Below are 27,804 nucleotides of genomic sequence, written 5' to 3'. Positions count from 1 at the left end.
TATCCCTCTCCGTACTCCGTACTACTACTCCATAATATCTTTGGAGATCCAACGGAGCCAATCCCAGCCCAGCTCATCCTTGTTTCGGGGCGAGAAGTTGACCTGAATAAACCTTAAAAATGATATCTAGGGAGCATATCAGAACGGGCCAGATTAGCAAAGTTTGCTACGCTTTGAAGGGCTAACATTGTCCTCGAACGTCCTGCGCCGCATTTTATACCTGCCGTAGTAATGGCTCATCCTTGCGCTCCTATCTCGTGATTGGAAATACGGAACAGCCGCTGGTTATTAGTCCGGAGCAGTAGATTCAGCAATTCGCTACGGATACCTGGCAATTTGACAATACGGTCGGCTCGAAATATGTTTCCTCCAGACACGCCCAGTGTCTTGCTCCTTACTTGTACAGTCAATACTAATTAATATCTGTCATTGGGTGTTGATTTGCCCCTTGTGGTCTGATTGTTTATATTATTATGGGCAGCTTTTCCCCTAAAACCCTGGCCAAAATTAGGCGGTCTATTATATGAGTAATCTCACCAGCATTCCCATCCCGCTCAAAAGGCCTGGAAACCTCATGATGCGACAAAAGCAATGAGCCGTCTGCCACCAAAACCTGTATGTCGATGTATTCGCATCTAATCCATTGGTAGTGTTCCAGGCCGAGCCTCAGAGGGCACAGAGCCCTTTGTACTCCGACTCGCTCAAGCCACACTTGCATGTATACAGAGGCAAAGAGCCTACAGGAATGGGGCAATACTAAGTACTTAAGTAGGGAAGACATGCACGCTGGGCTCGCTTCACATGCCTTGATTAATACGAGGTAGCGGTTCAAGCTGTTCCTGGACATGATCCCGGAGTCTGGGACGCACGACGGGAAGACTGGACCTTGGCAGAAGCTAAAACGCAGACCAGGAATGCCCGAGAAAAATAGTACTGCGTACTACTACTAGTATCAATGCCTACACCTTGCCGCTGGTATTGCAATTGCAACAATGTTGGAGCTCATTGGAGGCCGCGTCGTATTGTGCCAGCAGCACCCTTCGCGTCATGAGTCGTCGAGTATTAATACATGCCTCTCGCCTCCCCTCCATTTGTCACTCTCAGATCTCACGTACAGGTTCGAAACTAGTATGCACACGGTGCTTGTCATCCATTTCAAGGTTCGTCTCGATCGGCAGTGCGATCGACGACTCAGCGTCCCATGGCAGGCCTATCGCAATAAGGTGTCCATGTTGAAACGTTCAATGCTCTTCCAACCATGCGCAAATGGCCCAATCACCGCGCGAAACGGCGGCTGAGACTGTCGCCTCGATAGATATTGGCCAACAGTCCTAGTTTCCAGGGACAGGAATTCACATATCTGAAACAAGCTCCTGCCAGCTCCCATACAATAATATTATGTACGGATGCTAGTCCAAGGCGTGGGAGACAATGGAAAGGACAAACTGCCTTTTCATGATAGAAAAGCAACAGAGTCATTCTGACGGAAGAACCCGTCTGCTGTTCGGAGCCGCATGTCGAGTTCAATGACGCCATCACTACTCCAGGGTACTCACGTCGGTGTAGCTGTCCTCGACTCTCCACATCAACCACATAAACAAGCTCCTGTATGGCGCAAACTTTTCCGATATATCCAACATCTCCCTCTCAGACATGTACTTCCACTTGCCCCCCTTGGACTTCAACTTGGCCACGTCCCTTCCAACAAATGCCGCCATGCCTCTCTGCACACCTAGATCCCCGACAGAAAACACATCCATCCTCTTCAATCCGAAGCAGGCAAACATTTCCACAGACCATCTCCCCAAACCCCGCACTGCAATCAACTTCTCAACCAGTTCCTCATACGGGGCATCATGTAACATCTCGGTGCTCAACTCGCCATTCGCAAACTTTTCCGCCAGGCCCTTGATATACTCTGCCTTGCGCTGCGAAAGCCCCGCGGTACGGAGCGTCTCAACCGGCACCGGGGCCACCTCTGACGGATGGGGGAACCGCGTCGTCCTGTCCCGGGTGTCAAACAACGCCAGGAATTTGGCCTTGATAGACCTGGCAGCTGCGCCGGAAACCTGCTGCGAGATGATGCCACTTGCCAGACTCTCAAACGGGTCGATCTTCTCGGCCAGCCCTTCCGGCGAGAATACTTTGCAGTGATTGCGCTCTACGAGCGGCCGCATCCTCTCGTCCACACTGATTAGATGCGCACATGCGACATCGAGTAGATTTTCCGTAGTTATCCTCGTACCGGGCTTCTTAGATGGCGACCCTAGATCTATGTCCTTGAATGCCACGACCCTCGACGTCTCTGGCGACAAGAGCGTGGCATTGGTCGCAAGGGGGTCAGCTAATCTAGCAATTGTTGGGTGAGTCCGAGGCTTCGTGCTTGCTGCTGGCTCGGCAATGGCTCCTGCTGCGCTTGGGGTGGGTGTCGATGGTGGTACAGGTTGAATACGTTCCGTTCGTCGCTTTGTGGGTGTGACTGGTGCTGTTGCTTTTGATGTTGAAGCCTTGCGCTTCCGGTTATTCTGTGTGGAATTTGCAGTCTGGTCTTCTGGCTGCGGGGATGATGGCTTTGCGTCTGACTGGGCACTCAGCCGTGATGAGCGTCTGGTTGCTGCCATTATGGAATTCACGACGTATCGTGGACGTCCGTGGATGTAGGAATGGTGAGATCCTTGTGATTGTATAAATGATGCAGTGAGCCGTGATGTCATGTGAAGCTTGTATGGGTGCACCACCGACGAATCAGTCAGATTGGCGTATCTGGATATCTGGCCGGGGACACGGTGTTGTTTTTGGGTGTCGTTGGATGTAGAAAAGGTCAATGTACTCGGATAGCAGGAGGCCGTGAATTCTGGCCCTGTATCGACGATGCAGTTGGCACGCCCTTGCGTACTTAGCCGCCAGGGGCATTATGCTCAAGAAACGCCACCAAAGCCCGTTTGGTACCTTCTTTCGCTTCCAGAGAAACGCCTACTGTTTTCGACTGCAATTGATGATGCTGGTGTCCGCCGCAAGGAATAAAGACAGCACTCGAATCAGCAAGTTACGAATGCATCATCTGCGAACCCAAGCAAAAAAACCATAGCGCCAGTGTAAAACAGAAGAAAGGCGAGTTCAACAATGTCTTGGCCAACTATCAATTGGTGTATCTTCCAAGGTCCCGGGTAGGAAACCCCCCCCAACAGAGAATATATAGCCGGAGTAAATCCGACCACCACCCACGAGAAGTGGCGGGCAAATTTTACCCACAGGCAACGCCAGTGGTCGAAGCTATCACGAAACCCTTTGCGCTCGCCTCTCACCCAACCTCGCGTCCACAATCACCAGCATGAGTTTCGTACCCGTCAACCCGCGGCCCATGCTGCAAGAACTCGTCAACAAGCCCGTCTTCGTTCGCCTGAAGTGGGGTCAAGTCGAGTACAAAGGCACTCTCGTGTCCGTCGACAGCTACATGAACCTCCAGCTAGCTGGTACCGAGGAATATGTTTCCGACAAGCCCACTGGGTTGCTGGGGCAAGTGTTGATCAGGTATGATGCTTCCAAGCCACGCGTCATCCTCCGCAAGACCAGACCATGACTAACTGACGTGTAGATGCAACAACGTGCTCTGGGTCCGCGGCGCAGACGATTCCAAAGACGCTGCCATGTCAGGTTAACCGGCGACAACCTGCAAGTGGTCCTTGCGGGAAAACATAAAGAGGACCGAACTAGTCATTGGGTGGACAATTTGTCTGTCGAGCTATATTCGCCGAAACTCGATACGCCTTGGACAGGTCATATTCGCCTGTCACCAGTGCGAAGAACCATGTATTATGATGAACTATGATGAATGGAGCACAGATTCAGTCTTGGTACACAATTTCAACCGAGACTAGGAGAAGGGGGGCTCGCTTCCGGGAAGAGATACCGTACTTTTTTCTTATAAAACACCGAACCATGCAGAGAAGCGCAGGTTCGAACGGCTACAAGTTCATGGCCACAATGTCGGTATCGAATACCCACCACACAATTCGCGCGGCACACGTTTTGCCATGGAGGAATATAGAATTTCTTGTCTCACTTGGCTCAGGGCTCTTAGGAGATAAGAGAAAGAGACAAAAGCTTAGCTCAACACCCTACTAAAAATATTACATGGTACTTGGGAAACATCAGAAATGACCAGCTCCTTGTTGAGGGAATGACTGCACTCCTCAGCTAGCTTCTAGTCCTCATTAGATGCCAAGGTTTCATCCTCTTCCATCTCTCAATCGTGAATTTTCATGTGATCCTCTGATACAAGAATATCCAAGACTACCAGGACTCGACACGGTGAACTATCGCCATGTGCTCATTCTTGAGTGCCAAAGGTGATGAGAGCACCCAGCTTCAGCTATAAGTTTTGGCTAATCACCAAGACCATTTGGTATGAATGCTTATCCTATCCGGCTCTCTCCTCCAAGCCGTTGCTGACACTGGGGGCGTGGACGTGTTCATGAAACTTGTTTTTCTAGTTGGGAAATGCTGTTAGCCTGGAAAGAGCGGGAGGCATCGGCCGCAACACGTGTCAAGCAAAATAGTAGACGCGAGTTCTCCTCGCAGAGTACACCGACGGACTGCGGGAGCAGGTACATATGCATGTTCATGAGCTCGAATGGGGAAAGTCGATGGTTCAACGCATGGCCATCTACTGAGCATCTTGAACCAGTCTCGCCAGGATGCCTTGATGAGACATTGGAAGCCAGTCGGCGGCGCCATTCACCATTCAGCGCCAGGGAGAGCACGAACAATGCAGAACCAATACTACTCCGTACCGGACCCCGAGCCTTTGGATATAACGGAAACAGCATTACTCTCCCTCGCAGAGTACAATCCCTAGAGTTTGCTTGCGGCCTGCACGTGTGTGGCCGCGAACGGGTTGGGCTTGGCGCTCTTGCCGTCAAGTTGTGAGGCAATCAGGCCCCAGATGTCCAGCGGGGACACCACAAGCCAGGGGTTCGTTCTACCAAGAAGTTATGCACCAGAATTAATGCAACATCGATTCTTCCCTGGCAAGACGGGGTACTAGTAGTATATTACCCGTCGGCGACTAATAAGTGAAGGAGCCACTTATTAGACGTGACATTCTTAGCGATTGCACTGCCAGCATGTGGCGGGCCGAGGGCATCGTGCTCTGACACAACTTGACCGTTTTGAGACAGCATGTGAGGCATAGTAACACAGAGCAGGCTGGACAGTGAAACAATGTGAGCATTCAATTATGCGATATGGCTCTGATAATTCCATTGCGGCCGCTAATGGTATAAGCGGCGCACAGGCACTACCTCTCTACGTGGGGGAGCACTGAGTGCCACGTACGCATGAGAACCGTGACATGCAAATTTAGCATTCCTTGTATAAAGTTGTGTGATACAGGCCGAACGACGGGGTTCAAGATTGAAGCCTGCTTAGTGGCAGGGCTTCTAAATTCGGCACGGAACTGTTCCCCGTGGAGTTAGGGTAGAACTTGGGAGATACTCAGTTCAGTCCAATATTGCAGCCCCCCGGCGGCGAGAAATGATGGGCAATAAGCCAGTCCCAGGTACTCCATAGCCTGTCCGAAGTACCTCCCTCAAAGTTAAGCTTTGCCCAAGTGCCCAGTTGCCGGCATCAATTGATCCCATTGAAAATTTTGATGGGCCCCCTTGGCTCCCCGGCGCTCCGGGCCTGTCAGCGGGAAAGCCCCAGTGCCAACTCCCGTCGACAATTTGCCCAACAGGCACGCAACAGTTGACCAGGTACCTAATACCTTGCTATTGGCCCCATGGCTTGGCCTGGCCCTCCGAACTTTAGAACATTGCATGCACCAGTTGACCATTCCGCTGCATCCTGAGGTCAACTTCAGTGCCTGTCCATACCCGTTGCGCCAGTGAAACTAGACGCCACGAGGAACCACGCCTCACCATTTGTCCCTTTCCCGTCCGCTGCTCGTTTTTCCTGCAATCAATGTTCCCATTGATAAGCTGTTGTCCAAACTCTCTGCAACACGGCCGCCTTGTTGTTCTGCAGCTGGCATTGCATTGAATTAGCTTGATGTGATTGTCAAGGCAGGAACCGGTCTCATCCATCTCTTCTTCTTCTTCTTGTCTTTCTCGAGTCTCCATTTGACTCCATCGCTCGTTTGTGCCACCTCATCATCGTCCACGCAATCGCCATCCCGAAACCCCTGGCTCCCACGACCCAAAGGAGCTGATTTTTGAGAGCACGAGACGATCCGATTCCGCGCACGATATATTCCGTACTGCCCGTTGATTTACTATAAACTCTTTGCAAATCCTTTCGATCCGGCTGTGGCGCATTGCCAACATCCCAATCGCCCAAAATGCTTCTTCCTAAAGGTGGTTTGAGTTGGAAAGCCGCCAGAGCACAATTGCCGCCCACCCGCGTTGTCTGGAACCTAGTTACACGGACGCGCTTCTTGCTTCTCGTTGCAGTCACTGGCATCATTTTGTTGCTATGGCGAGGTATTAGCAGCTCAGCGTCGGAAATGCAGAGGTAGGACAATGCGATGCAGATCCCTCCCGCCCAGCGTTTTTGCTGCAGCATTGAGTCGACGTGACTGACAAATGACGGCCGTGTAGCTTTTACTGCTGGGGACCGTCAACACCTCCGATAGAGATGTCGCAGAATGAGTATTCCCGGTGGAATGCGCACATGCAAACACCTGTCATCTTCAACCACCACGCTCCTCTCAAGGTCCAGTCGCCGACGATACAAAACGTCGACTTGAACCCAATCAAGTCTACCCGAAAAGCCGTTGCAAACGAGGAGAGAATTCTCATCCTTACCCCGCTCAAGGACGCCGCGTCTCATCTTTCCAAATACTTCGAGCTCCTTGCCGAGCTTTCCTATCCTCATCGACTGATTGATCTAGCCTTCCTCGTCTCCGACTCCAAGGATGATACCCTGGCGGTCCTTGCGGCCGAGCTCGAACGTATTCAGAAGCGACCGGATAATATCCCATTCCGAAGTGCTACTGTTGTTCAGAAGGATTTCGGTTACCACCTTAGCCAGGATGTTCAGCAGAGGCACTCGTTCGAAGCTCAGGGTCCTCGCCGAAAGGCCATGGGCAGAGCCAGAAACTACTTGCTTGCTAGTGCTCTGAAGCCGGAGCACTCTTGGGTCTACTGGCGGGATGTTGATATTGTCGACAGCCCCGCTAAGATTCTTGAGGATTTTATTGCCCACGACAAAGATATTTTGGTTCCTAGTAAGTCATAAGGGTTCTGCGCTACATTTACGCTTTTGAAATTCTAACAACTTCCGTCTAGATATTTGGTTCCACAGATACGAGAAGGGTGTCGATATCGAAGGTCGATGTATGCTGTTTGCTACCTTGGTGACTCCGACGCACAGAAGCTAACATGATATAGTCGATTACAACTCGTGGGTTGAGTCGGACAAGGGCCGCAAATTGGCGGCTAGTTTGGACAAGGATACCGTTCTCGCCGAGGGTAAGTCGTACCATGTTATGCAATCTCTGAACGAGTACTCACATGTCTATAGGATACAAACAATACGATACTGGTCGTACTTACATGGCAAAAATGGGAGACTGGCGAGAGAACAAGGATGAAGAGATTGAGCTTGACGGTATTGGTGGTGTGAACATTCTTGTCAAGGCCGATGTTCACCGATCCGGTGCGTATACATGTTTTTTTATTGGAAAAAGTATAGGCTGACTGATTCATAGGCGTCAACTTTCCTTGCTACGCTTTTGAGAACCAAGCCGAAACGGAAGGTTTTGCCAAGATGGCGAAGCGAGCCGGCTACCAGGTTGTTGGTCTCCCCAACTATGTCGTCTGGCACATTGATACCGATGAGAAGGGCGGCAACTTATAAACAGAAGCAAGCCTGTCAACACGGTTTGACGGATGAAACCGGAAACCGTCAAATACCATCAAAATACGATTCACATGTCTGATATTTCGCATGGACTGATTCAGAAGGGTCTCCTCGACTGGTTAATGGTGGAGAGACAGATTATTGTATGAGCGTTCATGATACTTTTTCCAAAATTCTCGAGGGCGCAGGTTGGCTGTAATTGATGGACCGAGGCTTTTCCTTTCAACTCTTCTTGATTTTTGGAGCCGACGATATATTTGTGGCCTACATTGTTGTTGTTGCAGGGTTGTTCTGGCTTGATGGATGGTGGAAGGAACTGGTGTTTTTTGTTCCATGATGCTGGGCTGTGGAACGACAGGCCATCCCTTATTTCCATGACTGCTGGACGCCGACATTTTCATACATTAGGAGCCTTTGCGTTTTTTGTTTTTTCCGTCTTCATAGTCCTAATCGACTATACTGTGGGTCTGTTTGAAGATATTGCTTTTGGGTGTAGATGACTACTGTAAAGCAACGGGGGTTTAAACATAATAGACACAAAAATGATTTGATATATTGCCTACTGCAGCCTGTGTACATAATCTTGCCCATTCGCTTGCTTGCTGGGGGTGTCATATGTTTCCTGGCCGAGTCCGGTATGGCTGGCGTCACATGACGAACGGGTGAAACACGGCTAAACATTGATGAAGTGGCCAATGACCCAACCCTGAGCGTTGCTGGGCAAGAGTGCCGTCATCAGCCAGTTGACCCGCTGATAGATGCGTCCCGCTTGTCCTGGACAGGCAGCGATGCCGCCACATGCGGTTCATTTTACTGCTCTGCAGCCTTCATTGCCCATTGTCCGTAGATTATTGCCTACGCATCCCTCGTACCGCCAACTGCAAAATCAAGTAGAGTTACGTCTTTACGTCGATCTACGGCCATCTACGGCAGAGCGGGATTTGCCTGAAGGCATTTATTCCGCTGCCTTGACAACGCCTACCGCCTACCCCGACTTCGCTCGTCGAGAACCCGACCAAGTTCGCCTCACGATTTGTGTCAAGAATACCCCACCAAACGACTCTGGCACTCACATTCACGCGACGGAATCACCCAACCGAGGCCGACGGCTCTGACCCTACAATACCTCGACCACTGACGAGAACGAGAGTTTATTGTAGATACTCGCTCCTTCCTTTCACAACACACACGTAGCTTCTGAGCCGTTATCTACAACCCGGACATTCGACATGTGGAGCTGGTTCGGCGGTGGTTCCGCCCAGTCTCGCAAAGACTCTCCCAAGAATGCCATCCTCAACCTCCGTTCGCAGCTTGATATGCTGCAGAAGCGAGAGAAGCACCTGCAGAACCAAATAGAAGAACAGCAGAATATTGCGCGCAAGAACGCCACTACAAACAAGAATGGTAAGGATTACAATGTGCAATGATGACTCCCTTTCTTCGGGCTATTGAGACCTGGATGATACAAGGCATGTCATGGGAACAAGAAGGGAATAGACACTGACCTTTCGTATTTGATTTTCAGCGGCAAAGGCGGCCTTGCGACGTAAGAAGGCGAACGAGCATACTTTGGATCAGACCTTGGCGCAAATAGGCACCCTCGAGACGCAGATCAATGCGATAGAATCGGCCAACATTAACCACGAGACTTTGCTGGCGATGCAGCAGGCGGGCAAGGCCATGGCGAATATTCACGGCAAGCTTACGCCAGAGAAGGTCGACCAGACAATGTGGGTGCACCTTGATATTCGACGAGCTTGGACCGTCATCATACGGGACGTCTTGGCGATGGATATGCTGACCTGGATTGGTATAGGGATGAACTTCGAGAGCAAAACGCACTTAGCGAGGAGATTGTCAATGCAATCACTTCGAATCATATTGGCGAGGTCATCGATGACGACGAGCTAGAGGACGAGCTGGACCAGCTTCAGCAGGAGAAGCTGGACGAGGATATCCTCAAGACAGGAAGCGTGCCTGTTGCAGATATTGTGCACAAGATGCCGTCAGTGGCAAACCAGGAGCGTAAGTCTGGCCAAGCTATTTGAAAAAATAATGACAGGTGGTATGCACAGTTGCTGACACGGATTACCAGCCGTTCCAAGCAGGAGCCAAGCTGTCGAAGAGGACGACGAAGAAGCCGAGCTCAGAAAGCTCCAAGCCGAAATGGCCATGTAAGGACGGAGCGTCAATGTCCGCAGTTTATCGCATAGCATATGTTGGCGAGCGTCGAGCAGCACAAGGAGAAGACTCGAAAGGATCACCGTCTCTTGCAGTATTTTACCGGTGTTCTGTGCTCATGGATGGATGGTGTTTGTCTGGCGTTGGCGTATCAGAGGTTATTTCCCTTTCCCGGTGTCTTTCTTTCCCTCCCCCTTTCTTCTTCAAGCATAGTTCGATGTGTGGGAGACAAATAGCACACTCGATGTGGTATTTCAGCAGGTGGTGGCTCTCCATGAATGTAAATCTGAAGGTTGAAATAGAAGACAATTACTCGTAAACTGCGTTCGTCTCAGCCACGAGACGTTGACGGAATGATTGGATCTAGCGGTCCTGCTACGAACAAAGGACGTCTGCATTTTTACAAACCAGGCCATGGGAGTTGCCGCCTAACCGGCGTCTACCATCAGAGCCAGGTGGATGAAAGCTGCGCCTCAAGCAAGAGTCACGGCCAGCCGGCGCCCCTCGTCCAAAACAGTGTTTCGAAACATGCGACTGCAGAAACGTAGAGAAACGGATCCCGCCCCCAGGCCTGGGCCCAGGCGGCCTATTTTAAACACTTCCAACACGCTCTCGCGCCAAAATACTCCAATCCCAACGGTTGGGCGGCGTCACACACGGCTGGCACAAGGCTGCTGCCGACATAAATGCCGTGTTGGGCCCGGTGAAGAGCACCGGTACCACGTGACGTGTTTCATGATGACGGCTGCTGGCGGTTGGCAAGGGTGGACGGCGCTTACATGGCACGGGCGGCTACGCGGCGCGGCCTCTCAGCCACTCGATGTGCGTGAAAGCACGGCGCCGTGCTTCCTCGCATGCAGATGGTTGGCTGAGCTGACCTGCGCACGCACGAGAGGTGCAGATTGGAGATGATATGGGTTGAGCGTGCTGATGACGCAGGTGAGGATGCGATGATACTGCATGGGCGGTTGCGAGGCGCTGGTGTCGTCGCGGGGGGGAAGCGAAGAGCCAGGACTCGAGGAGGAGGCGGTTGATATTGTTCATCGTCTTGGCCTTTATTGTTTCTGAGAGTCTGCTCTTGCCCCTCGCAATTTTCATTTCGCCTATTATCGTTGTCTGGATATGGATGTGATGCTGGTCGTCTGCTGTGCTAGACGGTTCTAATTAGGTGAGTGCGAGCTCGTCATGAATCACGATGGCCTTGAGTGATCCCTCACAGCCGTGGCGACTAACACGCCGCAGATGCCTCGCTATAGAATGTCCAGTGCCCGATTGCTGCTGTTGTCACTCGTTTCTACAGCACTGGCCGCCGAGACATTCCATCGAAAGTCCAACCTCACTGTCGCACTGGCTGATGTGGTGCCCGCCTGTGCGGAGGACTGCTTCATCTCGTTTCTCAGTGCAAACTATGGTCTTGCGCGGGGCGAGGAGATTCCGTCCCTCGAGGACCTCTGCTCCACGGATGGCAACACGGGATTCACGGTTGGGGAGGGCGCGGTGCAATGTATTGCCGCCGAGCAGAGGGTGGGAGCGTGCTCCGACAAGGAAGCCGACTGTGAGTGTCATGTTTTATACATACAAGACGGTTGTATGAGGCTGTGCTGAGACTAACGGGGTTCATCTTCTTTCAAAAGCAATGTCTAAAGCATACTATATGTGCAGGGACGAGCCCGGCGCTCTTACACCCACCCACGGTGTCATCACGGCCACGCTGGCTGTGCCGCCGTCCGGAGGAGGACCTATATCGTATCCCGCGCCTTCGAAAACGAAAAGGCCATTTACACGGATGCACCCTCCCACGACTTTGATCATTGAAACGCACTCTCCGACGTTTTCGCCCTCCTGGAGCCCCGATACCACCTTAAGCACGGCTGTTGTGAGCACCACCACGGAAATCACGGGGACCAGCTCTTCCACGGCAGAGCCTGCGGCGGCTGCGTCTGGTGGTTCCATTACGCCGGTCCAAAAGGCGGGTATCGCAGTGGGAGTAATTGGCTTTGCGGCCGTTGCCATTGGGCTTTTATTATTGTTCAGGCTGTACAGGGCGAGGAAGAAGCGTGGGGGACACACACCATTGGCGAGCTCGCCGCGGAGACGAGATTCCTGGGGATACAAGTTTGACAAGAGCCGTCGGGAGAGCAGCAGCGAGCCATCATGGATGGCGAACCCAGTTCATCCGCCGAATGATTCTGCTCAGGGGTCATCTGCAGCTGCAATGACCGGCGCGATAGCAATAGGGGGACAAGCAGGGGCGAGGACACAGCAGCAACCACAACCACAACCACAAGCGGCGATGCCAAAATCACCGCCGCCAAGGGCGTACAACCGGTCGAGTTGGCGGCCGAGCCTCATTGGTCTCGCCCTGTCGCCCTCGCACTCCAAGCACACCGGCCAAGGCACAACAACACCGACGCGGCCCATCTCGAAGCTTCTCCCTGCCAAGCCGATACTCTCCTTGGATATTCCCAAGAAGCCGCCTACGCCGCCGCCAAAACATACACCACCGCCCCCCGGATCGTCCTTCAGGAAGCAGTCAGCGACGACTCTATCGCCGGAATACACACGGATCGCATCCCACCCCCCTGTTCTGCCGAAGCTGCAGATTCCGCAGGGACATGACTTCCTCCACATTCCCAAATCGACCAACAAGCCTCGCGAAAGCACAATGACCGAGTTCGAAGAGGACGGACGTGAGTCATCGACCGTCTTCTCGCCGGAATCTCAGATCTGGAGTGCCCCTTCTGCCGCGCCCTCGTCTGCCGCTGCGAAGTGTCACGCTGTTGACAGGCATGGGAACTGGATGCCCAGTGATTCGAACCTTGTGCAGGCTGCAGAACTGGAGGGCACGACGCCACTGAGTGCGTATCCCAAGCTGGCTACGAGCATGGCCGTCCTCCCGGTTGGGACGAATGGCCGAGGTGAACAACCTGGCCAAGGGACCGCGAAACGTCCCTCTCACCGCCGCTCGTCGTCTGCGCCTATGCCACCTAATCCCGCCCAGCAGTCCATAAGGGTGGTGACCGAACCGCTCGCGACACTGAAGGATGGTCGGGATAATGTCATCCCGAGGCCCTTGTTCTCTGATATGGGAGGGAATCCTCGAAACGCGTCGGCGACTGCTTCTGCGAGGCATTCCTTCGGCCGGAGCTTGACGAGACCCCGGGCCGCGTCTGGGGATAGCGGGATCACAAATATCAGTGTTTCGTCCGACGAGGAGCATGAGCTACAGCCACCCAGGGGGATGTCGCAGGCAAACTTGTCTCCGGTAACGGAGTCGCCCCGTTCAGGAAACGGCAAGTCCCCGGTATCGTATCCCAAGATCCCGGGCAGAGAGAATGGCCTCTCCGGCAAGGAGAGATCGGCCCAACCGCCAAGAATGCCGATTTTGTATAAGTCGGCTCACCATAGGACTGCGTCGGGAGGGATAGGAAACAGCGTTGCCATGCTGACAGTTGGGTCTTTGGCTCCGAATCCCAACCCGAACATATCTAAGGACACGAAAAATGCTACTAGTACATCGACGGCAATGGCTGGGCCGGCGCCGAATGCATTCAAACCCATTATTCCTACTGCCAAGGTCACTACAGCTTCGCCGCACCAGTGGGCGAGTGCGTCTCGGGGGCCACGGACAATGCAGAATCCGGGCCTCCCTCGAACTGGCTCCCCGACGATGCGGATTGTTGAACCTTCACCCGAGCCTGACGATGACAGGGCTATGCTCCCATCCGCCCGACCTCGAAGCGTGCAGAGTGTACAGCAGTCACAGCCTCAGAGGCAACAGACTCAGTTGCAGCCTTCCCCGTTCCCGGCTTCGCAGCAACGAAGTCAACAGGTGGCGACACCGGCAGTTGAGCAGCGGCCGGAATTCCAGGCCCGATCTAAAACGCCAGCACCGGTACAAAGTCAACCGTATTCTCAACCCTATCAACATCCGATACAGCCTCAACTACAGCCTCGGGCTCAGAACGAAGCTTGTCCGCAGCCACAACCACGGCCACAGCAGCAGCAGCAGCAGCAGCGTGTACAACAAGCTTCTCAAGCCCAGGCTCAAGCTCGAACAAGCCCGGTAGGACAAAGCCAGCAACGGCAAATTGCTCCCTCACACCCACCTCACGTCCGTCAACACCAAATTCGCCCGGAGCAAGAAGCTTTCCCACATCAACAACACGGACATGCTACACAACCTCACCTTCAGGTTCGACCAACCCCTTTACAACGGGAGAACCAAGAATCCCCCCTATCCCAAGACCCTCCTACTCAGGCTCAGCCAGAAAAGGGAGCTGCCCAACTGCAACAAGAACAACCACCTCAACGAGACACTCGGCCACAACAGCCACCGAGAGACAACCACCCACCACAAGCGCAAACGCAACAACCACCCCCAGTACAACAATCCCAACGGCCAGACGCTCCCAACTGGATCCCCGGCCTGCCCGCACATCCTCACCCCCTCCGCCGGCCTCAGCACACGAGCACACTCTGGCTACCGCCGCAAGCGCGCAAGCGCGACTCCCGCAAGAAGAGGAAGACGATCGAGACAGAGCCAGACCATCACGAGCAGTCTCCCATGCGGCCTCTGCGGCGACAACCCGTACATCCGCCGCCACAATCGCAATTCCAAGCCCGTCAGTCGTTCCAAACTGCTCCATTCCAACCACAGCAGAACCACCAACAGCAACGCCCTGCAATTCCGCCGTTCAGAGCCCACCAGCCCATCCCCCAACACCAACAACCACAAGACCAAACGGCAGCAGATCCAAGCCAACAACAGATGTACATCCACCGCCCCCAGCAATGCGCCTACCCATACCCTGACCCCCGGCCCTATCCAAACCAGGGCCCGGGACACCACTACCCCCCTTTCTACCCTCGTCAACAACCACCACAACCACAACCACAACCACAACCGCAAGGCCAACCTCGACAACAATTTCAACAACCCCCACTAGACCAGTACTTCCTCCAGCAGCAGCAGCAGCAGCAGCCACCCCAGGTCTCCATCGTCGCCAAGCGGCTCGGGCACGATCGAGCCGTCAACATGTCCATATCAACGGACTGCACCTCCTCGGCGAGCAGTTCCAATAACCGCCACCGCGCCAGCGGCGGGCCCATGTATTTATCTCCAGAGGTCGTCACCCCTCGCGGGTCTTCGGGGGACTTGCCTTCGACGCCGACGTGGCTGCCTAGGTTGACGCCCACGAGGCGAGGTGCTGATTTGTACCTCAACGTCCAGTAAAGCGGACAAGCATGACATGTCGTGTATATTATTTTTTTTTGTCTCTTTTTCCACGCATCACTGGCAAGTTCGCATTGTAAAACAGACTTTCCTTAATGTCGGCATATAAAATCTAAGGGGAGCATTTGATTCACACATAACATGATAGGCAAGACCATTTGGCACAAATTAGACGTCTCTTATGTGGATGGCATAGGTTCTTGTATGATACTATCAAAGAGGGGTATAGGATCGATAATGGAAATTGTTTATCCCTCGCACTCAATCTATACCTCATTGTGCCTGTTCACAAAGTCTTTGACCTCATTACCCAACTCAACGCTTTCCTCGTCGCCTCCTGTTGCCAGCGATTCCCTCATCCGAGGTTCGACTTAGCGCACACTCTCGTCTGCCACGCTTTCCTTGGTCTTCCAAGTTTCTCATCTCTATTTGATGACCGGCGTCGCTGCTCTCGTCTGTACGGCATACCCTTCTCGCACTCCGTTTCTTTCCGTGCCAGAGTCCATGTGCGTCCTTTTTGAAGTCGCTTAGTTGGTCATCCAAAGCATCCATTCCTTGGTCCCATGCTTCTCTGTTGAGATGAGCACCAGCGTCAATCAACTTATTCTTCTTCCGGATCTCCTGCCAGCGGGTCATGCTACCGAGCTCAAAAATATTCATACGGCGTTTCTTGCTAGTTGGGTTTCCAATCATAGCCGGCCGCCATGCCCTCTCCTCATCGAGTATCGCTTGTGAGTTATTAGGCATGGAGACTCGTCTAATGGTCGAACGTCGACGGGCCTCTACCAATCTATCCATTTCTTGTGATTTGGATTTCGGGACAATTTGAACTTCAGTAAAACGAAGAAGAATGACAAGCAACAAAACAGTCAATATGAGAAGGATCCCTGCTACCACGCCTGTAGAAACTTGCTGCCCCAAGGTTCTGGTCACATGGCCACCTAGAGCGGTAGCACCGGCAGCGAAGAAGAATGCCAGGGAATGTATAGATGCGAATCCTGCTGTGACACGTGGGAACGATGAGTAATTGGTTCTCTTCTGATTCCTGCCAGAACCGCCTCTTTGGCGTCCAGTCATTCCTGGAGATAAATCAGAGCAGTCAAAAGCCTCCATGACCAACCCGTTACATTCCGAGATGGCAAGACTGGAAAAGAACCCAACAAGTCCTGAAAAGATTGTCGGTATGCTGACGTGTATTGGTGGTCCCGACGATACGGCTGCATAACAAATTCCAGCTAGAGGCAAGAGAAGTGTAAAGACAGTCCGACGAACCAGGTGAGATGACCAAGCAACTTTTCTATCCAGTGTGGCTAAATTGCTGTTCAACTGAGCTTGACGAGACCGCGAGAATAAATTGGCTTTTTGGAATGGTATTGCAAGAAGTGCACCCAACGCCATGCATCCAACGAATAAACCAACTTCAGTGGGCTGCATGTGATAAAACCGGGAAACAAGTGATCCCAAGAGGATAATGATCAGCACTGCCTGAGCGTAAATCCAGGCAGAGTACACTGTCAGGACTGCAAATCCTGGCTGGCGTAGCATTTCACAGCTAAGTGCGATGCCATGATACACCTCCTGTCCCCACCATTTGGGGCCCGTCTTCACTCGATGCATCATGATTTCGCCACGAGCTACTCGCCGCGAGATATCTTCTCCAGTTCGGACTTCAGCCACGGAACGTCGATACGCTGATCGGCGAACCTCGGGACAGACAACGTTGAGAAAAAGCACAATGGCAATAGTTATGATGCTGACATAGAACCCCCAAGCTGGAGGGTAATTGTCGATAATGCCGGCCCCAACTAGAAACCCAACTCCTAGGGACCCAATCCAACACCAAGTCCAAATGCCTAACCATACACCCATGCCTCCGCCATGCCGCCGGGCATCAAAGTCATCGACGACTTCCTGATGAGGGTTGCAGCTCATGAGAGAGGCTCCAAACAAGTCGGTCAGGATGGAGTGAAAGTTCATACTCGCAAACCCGAGGGACGCTCCCATGAGCGTCCTGCTGGCCAGTAAAATGCATCTCCATGAATCAGCATTTTTGAGCCTCTGAGAATTGACGGCAAGGGCTTGAGGAAATAAAAGGGGCATAGCTAAGACTAAGCTGGAAAGAATATACGGCTTTCGTCCATGCAACAAAGGCAACGGCCAGAGGAAAAAGGTTGGCAAGGCTAGGCCGAGGAAGCAGCCGGTGTTCCCATGGACTATTGATGAGACTGGTCAATGACATAGTATTGAATAGAAGGAACCAAACCGGAATATATTCCCAATATAACCCCAATTAGTCCCGTGCTTATGCATGCCACGGATGCGACAAATCGCTTTCGCAGAGGTGACTAGTCTCGAGCAATGGGTTGCCGCCTATGTGACTTTGCAAGACTAAACCCTTGAGCTCCTCTGAGGCTGACGTGCGATCGCCGGCGAAGGCTAATACCATGCTCTGTGTGCAAAGGTCTACCAGCAATATCCCGCTCGGGAAGAATGTCTTCGCCCGCCGCTGGCTGTCGGTGTGGCGGATGATTTGTATGGGCATGATCCGGCTTCGTGGTTCTATTGTCGGGTCGTGTTCCTTCAGACGGCTTTTCGAGATCTGCCGTGAATCCTTTTACTTGATTTGTCTCAGGGTTTTGAATAGCTTGAGATATTACTTGGGCTCCGTTTTTGAGTTGCCCTGCGAAAACCGTGTTCAATTTCTTGCTGGACTTTCTACGGGGAATTCTCAATGCAACTCTCTGTCCAAGGCCTTGAACATTTTCCTGGTTGATCGCCCTCTCGGAAGTGTGAGTTTTAAGAAACTCGTGGGGTCCTGAGTGTAGTTGGGCGGTGTGTGATCTTCCGGTATGACCTTTAACTGTCTCATATTCAGCGACTGCCGGGCCTAAATCGCCACCACTCCCATCCACACTTGGTGAAGCAAATGTGGTTCGAGAACCGTTGCCTTTTGCTATTCGGTTGCCGCTGCCTTGATATTGAGAACGACCACTGATGGATTGCTGCTTATATGCATCTTTTTCCCCAGTGGCAGATGGGTGATCGACAACCTGCATTGCAATTGCCAATGCCTCGTTCAAGAGGTTCTCTAGGTCGCTAACTGCACGTTTAAACCCAATGCGGTCAATTCTGGACAATTGGTTTTCAGGCGGTACGGGAAACCTGCCTAGCGATTTTGAGGAGTCAGTGCTACACCGTACTGACTTTAGTTCAGGCAATGTATTACACTTTTGAGTATTTTGACCAGGCCGCCTTGTGTACTTTGGTGAGTACGTTGGGGGATGTCTCAATACATCCTTCAGCCACTGAGTTGTGCGCTTATAATCGAACACGGAGGTTGCAGTCTGGGTGTGACACGAAGAGCCGTGTGAGCCTGGGGCCTGAGTCTGTTTATCTTTGTCTTGGGAGCGGTCATCCGAGTCTGTCATAAAATAGGACCTTCCATTCTGACTACTTTGCCGCAGACATTCCACACTTGGTCCTACTTTGGAGATGGAACTGTGTCCATAGTGTTGGAGATTGCTCGCGGTTTCACTATGGAAAGCAGGACGGATCTTGGAGACGGGTACTGGGGCATGAAGTATGCGAGAATATGATTCAGGAGTTGTATGTCTTCCAGCAACTGAGCCAAGCTTCCTAGCCTGTGTGAACCGTTCTTCCAGCTGTGCATTCTCAGAAGGGTATTTAGGGCCAATCCCCTGGTCCAATGTTTCCCAATTTATTTCGGACAATTGCAGCTTGAACGTTCGGGAAGGCGCGCCATTGGTATTTTCCGGTGCCTCGCGACATGACGGACCGCCAACATTAGAAGACCCAGGCCCTCTGTCCAAGGAATTGAGCGCCTTTTCGGTGGTGAAACATAAGTTGTATGATGTGGGACAATCTTCTATCGAGTGATCACCGCTTGCCGGAGGCGCAATGTTTCTCGCTGAGGATGAGTGATGGTGGCCCTTGTGCGACCCAATAGTACTGAACGAATCGCCTCTGCACAAAACCTCGTTGACAATAGAGTCAAACAGTGGCTCAGTAGCGGGTTGAACTTTTGGGCCAAAAGTTAGGTACTCCTCAGTTCGCATGTCCAGGTTTGGCTCCAAGGCACATGGACGAACCTTGGATACCGGTACTGATAAATCAATGTAGAGACCGTCGGCTGTTTCCTCTGAAACTTTCTCCGCTATTTGAACGGATAAATCCTTGCCTTCGACTTCAAAGGGTCGATTGACCTTACCGATCTCAAGATGACTAGAGCATCCATTTTCATCGTCGGCAGTGGTGTGCGAATCCCCTGCAGAGTTATCCTGCGGCGACATTTCCCGAATGTTATTGAAAGAAGCAGTCGTCGATTGCTGAGACATCGGATTGTCATCCGGAGAATGATCTATGCATGCATTCTTCTCCGTTGTGTCAAATGAAGTAACAGGCTTGTGATTGTGCCTAAAATTTAGCCCCTAGCTATCTCCATGTGCGACAGATTGATGTGTTGGGCAATGTTCTTCTGCCGGTCGAACTTTAGAAACGAAACTATGCCCAGGATGTTCTGCTATAAGTCTAGATGCATGTGGAGAATAAGAAACAATTTTAGGTGATGTGATGACACCCTTTTCTGCTGCTATAGCTTTGAAGTCTGGTGGTGAGTTAGCCATCGATGGGGAGGATGTCGGTTTGAGCACTTGGCTAGATTGGTGATGTTTGGCTAACCAGACAATTAGCATAATGCAAGAAGCCATTTCTAACCAGTAGAGGATACTAACTTCGAAGTAAATAACTCGATGTCAATAGCTCAGGTACTTCCGACCGACGACCCTTGCCAACCCCAGGTCCAGGAGGTCTCCGTAGACGACTTTTGACTTTGTCTTGGATTGTGATGCTTTGGTTTTCAGTACCTAACCGCGAGACTCTTGTTGGCACCAGCTTTGCTATTGTATTGCGTACGGCACGACTCTTTTGATGAGTAGCCCAAGGCTCTCGGCTGGTGATTGATTGACTACTTTTTCCAGCAGGGCCTGGAACTCGGCTATGGGCAGTCGCGGCTTTTATATCAGCGATACAGAGGCGTCTCTCCTCGCCACTAGCGAGCGACAGCGAAGGCCGGCTACTCTGGGGTGGTGTCTTGTCAAAATCGCCCGTGTCCGCAGGCGTGTCCTCGAAGGGCTCGTAGGCATGTGGATGGCCGAGAAGCACAGGGAACATTCCGAGGAGCACTGTTGCCGCAAACACGATGCTGACAAATAGACACTAGAGCGGTACAGTCGCAGTTTACTGGGGGCTAGACGAGCTCGTTGGCTGGAAAATGTGGTGTGATTTGGCTTGTGAGGAGGGAGAGAAGCACGTTCGATGCGATGGATGCAGTTGTCGTCAGGGTTTGATAAGATATTGAACTAAGTTGGACAGATAAGAATGATACTAAAATATATTAAACCCGTATCAAGGAATCTAAGAAGGGCAAGGGTACCGAAAGAGGTGCTAAAAGGGAGGCGAGGAAAAGAGAGGATGAGGATGTCGATTCGGTAAGGGAACGCAACGGTTGGGATGAAGTGAATGATGGAATAAGACGAGCCTTTGCCACCTTCGCTTCGTATGTTGTAATATTTACCAACACGACGCGATACGGGCAGCATTGATTGTGTTGCACCTGCGTGTTCTGTCGGCCTCGGAAGCGAATCAAGACATGTAAAATATGAAGGCACGCCAAGGCACCTGGCGCCTTCTACGGCTTTGAAGTCAATCGCGGGTTGCTGGTGGTCGCATTGCCCGCAGTGCGCACAAGTGGAAGGAGCGGCGCCTTCGCATACTTCCTTGATCTGGATCAGTGACTGGCAGAACTTGAGCTAGGCAAGCCGTCCACACGCCCTCACAGGCGCGCATTTACACATCTACACTCACAAAAAAATTTGAAGATTCGAATTGACTGCATCTACCGACCAATCGGGCCATGCTGGGCCATGTTGGGCCAGGACATGCATCATCACTCCAATCCCTGAACCCTGGCGCCTCATGCTGCAACATCTGGCGGATCAATTCAACCACCTAGTTACCTGATAGGTGAGCAAACTCCCGACTCCCAACTTTCAACATCGGACGATTCAACCCAGCACAGGCGAACACGACGCACGTCCCAGCATCGGTTCCGACACGTCCTCATCCCTGTCATGCCTGGCACCCCGGGCAGCTGCCTGTGCACCACCAAACCCGGGCGGAGGGCGCCAAGCGGCTATTTTGCCTCTCTTCCCTTCTCCGCCATCCGCGAAACCGCAAGGCCATCGGGAACCACTTGGCCCGTTACGAACGTTTCTGCCGGTCCAACAAATCAGGTTCCGTCTTGACCCTCCTCTCTGCTCGGCACTCGAGTAAAATACTAGCAGAATGCATACTAGCATATGGACACCCTCTCCACACCCAGACATCCAGGTCCGCCCAATCAGGCAAACTATGCTTAGGAGTCGTATGTATTACGGGCTATTTTTGGTTCCCCCAAATCGCGTGGCGAACCACACCAAAGCTCAGAGGGTAGGGCGAAGAGAAGCGCGGTGCATGCATTTGGATGTGCCCGGAACTCGGGTTGCTCCAGGGGTTTCAATCCTTTTGGTTTGCGACTGTCACATAATTCTTAGATCTGAATTGGATCTGAAACACGGCCACTTGGGTGCTTATGTACTCTGTATGTCTCTACGTGTTTTTGACCAAGTCTAAAATGAATTGAGAAATCCCAAATTGCTACAATCATTGCCAATGTACCTTGTCACAGGTCTGGAAGCTCGAATTAAGAGAGACGTCAACTCTTTTTATTTAGTTGGTTATTGTTATATGGCAGCCAGTGCCACGCAGCCTATGTGCTAATTTGTATCTGACGATTCCAGACCGCCACGCCGTGGTTTCTGTGTCCAGCACAGAGGTGTCGAACATGATGGGACCATCGTCCTGACATGTTTGCAATAACAAAAAGAGACTGAAAAAAAAATCAAGAACAAAAGAGAACAGGAGAAGAAACGCTTCATCACAACACCCCCTGCAAAAAAAAAAAAAAAAACAAGCCAAAAGGAAAAAGACAAGTGAGGCAGCCACAAGCCACCCAATTTCCATCGCCACGGGCACTGAGTGAGCCCAGATCAACAAAACATTACCGTATGTCATAAGCATCCAAACGCCGCCATATATCCCTTTTTTTTTTACCCAAGTACATCATCACATATCCGTAAGCAGAAGCACACCCGTGAGGCAGTGCGTCATGAATACGAGAAATCTAGGCCCGAGTCTTGTCAAAACGTCACCCAGCTGAGGTATATCGGCTTAGACCTGAAAGTCCAAGCGTCGTAAACGAAAATCTTGTTTGCCAGCCCCATGTCAACCAAGTCTCATCAACGGCGTCACATGGTCCTAGCCAGAAAGGAAATCGAGTGAGAGAGCAGGTGCGGAGTGGGGAATCTCACGCAGAGAAAACAGAAAAGACAACAGAGAAGAATTAAAAAGCAAACACTCAGAAGGACCAAAAGGGTTGTGGTCCATCATTGGCCTGGAGATGACCAAGTAGAGTTCAAACGGGGCCAAGTGCCCGTGCCAAACGTAATCCAGGATCTGACAGAGCGGTGTATTGTTACATCAGTTCAATGTTGAACCGCGTGACGGAGATTGGAGGGGAATCGAAAGGTCATAATCTCATATCCGTGTCTTCGGTAAGTTGTTGCGTAGCTCATGACATAGTCGAGAAAGATGCGAGAAAAACAGCGTGAAAAGTCGTGGGCACAAAGTATTGACGCAGCGAGTCACAGCAGCATCTGGTCCGTTGAGATGGACTCCCTGGGTCCATGTCTGGCGTGGCCAGCAAGCAACGAGGTGAGTCTAGACGGATTGGATGAATATAGGTAGCTCACCCAATCCTGAAACTCGAACACCTCCAGCCTGGTGAAATGCCATGCCTGGCAACCCGTCACCGAAGACAAAACATTTCACCGGTAGCTCTTATGGCTGGACCGAGAGCTATAGTAGCCTGAATCAGAATAGGTGTGTTGTGACGCATATTGGGCGGCTTGACTCGAGTGTGCGCTGCAGGCATAGCCGACATAGATGGTGCGTTGTTGAATGTCGTGGCCAGGTCTACCATAGGCTGCACATCGATCAATTGCATGTTGGTAGTAGAGACACCGGCATGCTGAGTATAACTCGACGAGTTGGTAGCACATGTCTAATCTAATGCAGTAGATATAGTTTGAAAAGGACTTGCAGTTCCTGCCTGCACGGATTGTATCCAAGGCCGCAGTGCGCCAAAGGCCAGCTAAGGTCTGATTATGGGGCAAACAGAAATGAATTGTAATTGTATCCCTATCTTGATATAGCAGGAAGAAGCCCTCCAACTGAATCTTGTTGATGTAGGTGCGAGATGTGTGAGTTGCGGGTTGATGTCGAGCCGTGATGTAGGCAGAGCGATGGGATTCGAAACAAGAACGACGAGACGATATTGTATAAAGGAAACAAAGACGGGAAAGAAATTAGTTTGAAGAGAAGGTCGTGTGCTATGACGAATATAGATAGAGGCAGGCCAAGGCAGGAAACGAGGAGACATCGTAGCCTTATAGGCACGGCAGCCTAGAGGCAGGCTGGGTCTGGAGTCCATGTGTAGAAGGGAAGGTTGAATGAAGCCCACGAGGCGTCAACTCGGCTTTGGCACATATCGGCACGCCCTCCCAGACTGGATGGATGGGCGGAGACTCTCACCAAACTTCACACCTCGGGAAGCTTCAAAGTATGAGAGAACGGGGAGCAGCAAGGCATCAGCCCAGCCGCATATAGAAAATGATGGAGACGGCTCTGACTAACCTGACAGGTGACTAGAGTGTGGACGACGGTCTAATGCAGCCGTGCTGTGACAAGGCAAGGCCAGCGCAGGCAGAGGGCGAATCGACGCCGGGGAAGCTCACGGCAAGGTCCTGGCGCAGCACCGGACCAAGCTCACCATTGAAGCAAAGACCCAGAGGAGCCCAGTATGGCGCGGCGGAGGAGTCACTTGCCCAGGCTGTTTGGCGAGGGGGGCGTGTGCGGGAGCGCCATGGGAAAAGGTTCCATGTTGCGGGTACTTCAGATCAATACTGGTTGGGAAAACGTCAACTGGTCCAACGTCGATTGCGTGGGTGCGTGTCTGGTGCGTGTGCAGTTGACCTCGTCAACTCGCTGTGGCCGGAGTTGGGGGTCTTTTTTTGCGGACCATTTCGATGGGAACGGGCGCCAGTGGAGAGCTGGGGCCTGCAACTGCCTTGCGAATGCCTGCAATGGACAGGCTAGCCAGCATCAAGGCCAGTCACGGTCCGTCTAGGACTGAAGGGACCAGACGACACAGAGTTGACCTGCAGCAGGGCTGAACCGGGGGGACTGTGGCGGAGGCGACCAACTGGTCAATTGCTCGTCGTGTCTCGAGACCACACACGACATGTCCATATTCGAGTCCAACGTATAACATCTGGCTTGCATGGCAAATAAAGCGGTCAATCAAAGTGCAAGACACGAATTTTTTGCCCAAGAGATACTTGACTCAGGACTTGGAAGACGGCCGGCACTTTGCCGTTGCTGGTTCAAGAATGTGCCCGTCTGCTTTGTCAGACTTGGATGTAAAAATCCTTCATTTCAGGCCGATGATTATGGCCATGATTGCCATCTCAGCGGAAAGGCTCTTGGATGGATTTCGATGCCATGTTCAACGTCGTTTCCAACTGACAAATGTCTCTGAAGCTAAGGGCGTTGCGTCTCCACCTGGCCTCGGCAGCCTATTTGGGAGCGAACTAACCAAGGGCACCTACTACTAGATCAATTGCTAGTACTACAGTCGCTGTACCTAGGAACCTACCAACCTAGTACGTATAAGCTTAGTACACCCGCAGACCCAGAGGGCGCAGGAGCAGGCGCAACCGAAGCCACATGTACGCAGTTGCCCTGTTGTGCCTCCATCATGTTCCTGAATGTCACGGCTCATGATTGTTCTTTGTCCTTGTCTTCGTCTACTACTGTATGCAGTTCTGTCCGACTCGAAGCCGCCGGATTGGTCCTTTTGAGCAATCCGTATCTCCGTTGCTCTGACTCTCGTACTCACTTGTAAGCCATCCTTTGTACGCCCTTCTCGTCCAGCCGTGCCGGTTCCTGTGCGACCCGATGAATGCGATGCAACGCACAACTCCGACCTCTACACGTGGGCTGTTGATGCAGGTGGGTGAGCAGGCAGGCAGGCACCAACACCACTATCTCGCAAACCCATTGCTCCCGTCACCGCAGGCCATGGCAAAGATCAAATTTGATGTCACGACCTGTAGGCAGTCAAACGGTGATGCGGTGCCCGCCGGGGCCGCAGTCAGGGCCACAGCCCAGCCTCACAAAGCCTCAGTCCACCGCCCGCCCGAGTCCATACTACTTTTCATCAATGTTGACTACAACAAGACCTCAAGTGCCTTTCTTGCACCATAGACGATCCCTGGGCGATGCGCTGCATGGGTCCACACCCTTTCTACCACCTTGTTCCCAACCAGCATTTGGAGAATTGAACACGCCAGTAAGAAAGAAACATAATCGTCATCATTTGGCGAGGTATCGATTGTGGCTATCCGTCGGCGATTGATGCCCATGGTTTTGTTTGCTGCTGACGATACAACTGATACAAGACTGCATGGAAGACTGCTATGGTGCCACCTACAACTCTGACGCATATTCAGTATCCCTGCTCTCCGCGGAACCCGGTCCATTATCGCAAGCTCTGGTATCCTCAAGTATCCTCAACTCACTGGAGATACCTGGTATTATGCGGCTAAAGCGTCAAAAAGATGTCCACCTGGTAGGGCAGACTGCGTCAAAAACTATACGATGGGGCACTTGCAAATCACAAACAGACCACACGGGTGTTCTGGCCAACGCCATACGATCTCGAACATTAGTCCACTGTCAAGCAAATAATCTTTTTGCACGTCCTGCATATGCCATTGAATCACCTTACCAATTAAGTTGGTGGCTGCAGCGACTGTGGACGAACCTTGCACCATCAACACCGTCACCCCTGTACCATTCGTCCGGTGATGTCTATTGTCGTCATTACGTCGTGTGTGTCTTTGGGAATGGTCTCGGCGTGATATTTGTCCCGCAGATCAATGCATTGATTTACTTACAGCTTACATTGACAATTGCCTGCATTTAAAGCATCATGGTATGAGGTCAGAGTCCTATTTGCAAACTCGGGAAAGGAGCTAAATCTCAAGATGAGGCGGATGCCCAGTCTTTTCTCTTTTCTTACTTGACCAAAAATGGACATTGACACACTTCTCAACAGCCATTGCATTAATAATTCCCCACTGATTTGCTGTGCAAGTTCATGTAGGCTAAGGTGCCTAGAAGATGAAGTGAGTCAAGTCTTCCGAGACATTTAGGACTCATCCGGGGCTGGCACAAGGCTCCAGCTTGTTCATACTTTTCGTCGCTCACGTATGAGCAATAAGTCTTCATCCAAGGTAGAGTTCCTGATCGGGGTATTACGAACTAGGCAATTGAGCGATATGTGCGGCGTATTGGCTACGGAGAAAGAGTCGTGGACGTTGAGCACGGAATCGAAAGCAACTTACCAGCATTGCCCAGACGTATTACTGCTTCGGCCGCTTCTGACGGGTAGTCACAACTCCTGCCATTACCACTCACAGGACGAAACCGCATTGGATGAATATTTCGAGGCTGATCCTGGTCAGCACGGTGTCTGGCGCAGACCCAAGAGCTCGGACCCGGTGCCATGGGATCCTTGTAACGAAACCACGATGTTGGAGCCATTTTCAATTCGTCAGAAATGTGAATCCTTAGGCCTCTTGCAATATTATCAGACTGCCAGGTAAAAAGTGAAGGAGGCTATGATGCACGATCCGGTGACGGATACGCGGCAATACGACTCAAATGGTAACTGCATGAATCGCCGAGCCCGCGAAACCCAGTCGACGTTTATTTCCGCCTTGTTCAACTTGGGGTCTTGATTCGCCCTCGTATTGGAACCCAAGACAAGTTAAACTTGGAGCTAGCGAGGACGGTATACAAAATCCCAGAGCCAGCATTTCTGTATCTGTCCAGAGCAGAATAATCATAAACGATAGCAAGACTCGGGCGTCTAGCTCCCGAAGAAACGGCATCTGCAAGTCTGACCTTCAAACCACCCGGGACCCATGGTCCGGCTCATGACCTCATGGGTCACTCATGGCTCATGGCCCTGCCAACAGCTTCAGCCTCGTCGTGTCCCACTGCGGGCCATATAGGACCCCTGGCCATTGGCAATTCGAGCCACGGCTGTTTCCAATGCACGATGTTCTCAGAACTGGGAGAACAGAGCCAGAGCGTTGCGGAAAATGGCCATCCATCAACGGGTGAGCGGCATCTCGCCCCGTGGCTGGCTGGGGATGCTGCCCTTTCTGCTTTGGCATTTGGAAACGAGTTGTCTGGCCCGAAGACTTCCCAGAATCGCAGACCGCATCAACCGGGGGACCCACTCTCCGCCCGCCAGCCGCATCCGCGCCGGAGTCGCC

At 52.0% G+C, this 27,804-nt stretch overlaps 7 protein-coding genes across 7 annotated transcripts; 4 read left to right on the top strand and 3 right to left on the bottom strand.

Annotated features, from left to right (window-relative positions):
- Positions 1–1,538: 1,538 nt before the first annotated feature.
- On the bottom strand, positions 1,539–2,621 carry MAA_03026 (HhH-GPD superfamily base excision DNA repair protein; the record flags this gene model as incomplete). Its single annotated transcript, XM_007821024.1, has 1 exon — positions 1,539–2,621. The coding sequence occupies one exon, from the start codon at positions 2,619–2,621 to the stop codon at positions 1,539–1,541; it is 1,083 nt and encodes a 360-aa protein (XP_007819215.1).
- Positions 2,622–3,331: 710 nt separating this feature from the next.
- Positions 3,332–3,659, top strand: MAA_03025 (Small nuclear ribonucleoprotein SmF; the record flags this gene model as incomplete). The annotated part of the gene is made up of 2 exons (XM_007821023.1): positions 3,332–3,531; positions 3,596–3,659. 2 exons carry the CDS (start codon positions 3,332–3,334, stop codon positions 3,657–3,659), a joined length of 264 nt encoding a protein of 87 aa, XP_007819214.1.
- Positions 3,660–6,340: 2,681 nt separating this feature from the next.
- Positions 6,341–7,860, top strand: MAA_03024 (glycosyltransferase family 62; the record flags this gene model as incomplete). The annotated part of the gene is made up of 6 exons (XM_007821022.1): positions 6,341–6,513; positions 6,600–7,228; positions 7,290–7,337; positions 7,392–7,472; positions 7,525–7,659; positions 7,712–7,860. The coding sequence occupies 6 exons, from the start codon at positions 6,341–6,343 to the stop codon at positions 7,858–7,860; spliced, it is 1,215 nt and encodes a 404-aa protein (XP_007819213.1).
- A 1,232-nt stretch (positions 7,861–9,092) lies between these two features.
- MAA_03023 (Snf7 family protein) lies at positions 9,093–10,041 on the top strand (the record flags this gene model as incomplete). The annotated part of the gene is made up of 4 exons (XM_007821021.1): positions 9,093–9,267; positions 9,389–9,593; positions 9,680–9,888; positions 9,959–10,041. 4 exons carry the CDS (start codon positions 9,093–9,095, stop codon positions 10,039–10,041), a joined length of 672 nt encoding a protein of 223 aa, XP_007819212.1.
- Positions 10,042–11,301: 1,260 nt separating this feature from the next.
- MAA_03022 (uncharacterized protein) lies at positions 11,302–15,280 on the top strand (the record flags this gene model as incomplete). The annotated part of the gene is made up of 2 exons (XM_007821020.2): positions 11,302–11,599; positions 11,679–15,280. The coding sequence occupies 2 exons, from the start codon at positions 11,302–11,304 to the stop codon at positions 15,278–15,280; spliced, it is 3,900 nt and encodes a 1,299-aa protein (XP_007819211.2).
- A 315-nt stretch (positions 15,281–15,595) lies between these two features.
- MAA_11122 (DSBA-like thioredoxin domain containing protein) lies at positions 15,596–17,380 on the bottom strand (the record flags this gene model as incomplete). Its single annotated transcript, XM_011413088.1, has 1 exon — positions 15,596–17,380. One exon carries the CDS (start codon positions 17,378–17,380, stop codon positions 15,596–15,598), a length of 1,785 nt encoding a protein of 594 aa, XP_011411390.1.
- A 245-nt stretch (positions 17,381–17,625) lies between these two features.
- On the bottom strand, positions 17,626–19,635 carry MAA_11121 (uncharacterized protein; the record flags this gene model as incomplete). The annotated part of the gene is made up of 1 exon (XM_011413087.1): positions 17,626–19,635. One exon carries the CDS (start codon positions 19,633–19,635, stop codon positions 17,626–17,628), a length of 2,010 nt encoding a protein of 669 aa, XP_011411389.1.
- Positions 19,636–27,804: the final 8,169 nt, after the last annotated feature.

This window comes from Metarhizium robertsii (genome assembly GCF_000187425.2).
Source record: "Metarhizium robertsii ARSEF 23 chromosome Unknown MAA_Scf_4, whole genome shotgun sequence".
Taxonomy (NCBI): domain Eukaryota; kingdom Fungi; phylum Ascomycota; class Sordariomycetes; order Hypocreales; family Clavicipitaceae; genus Metarhizium; species Metarhizium robertsii.
Note: the sequence above shows the minus strand (reverse complement) of the source record. Positions and strands in the feature narration are given on the sequence as shown.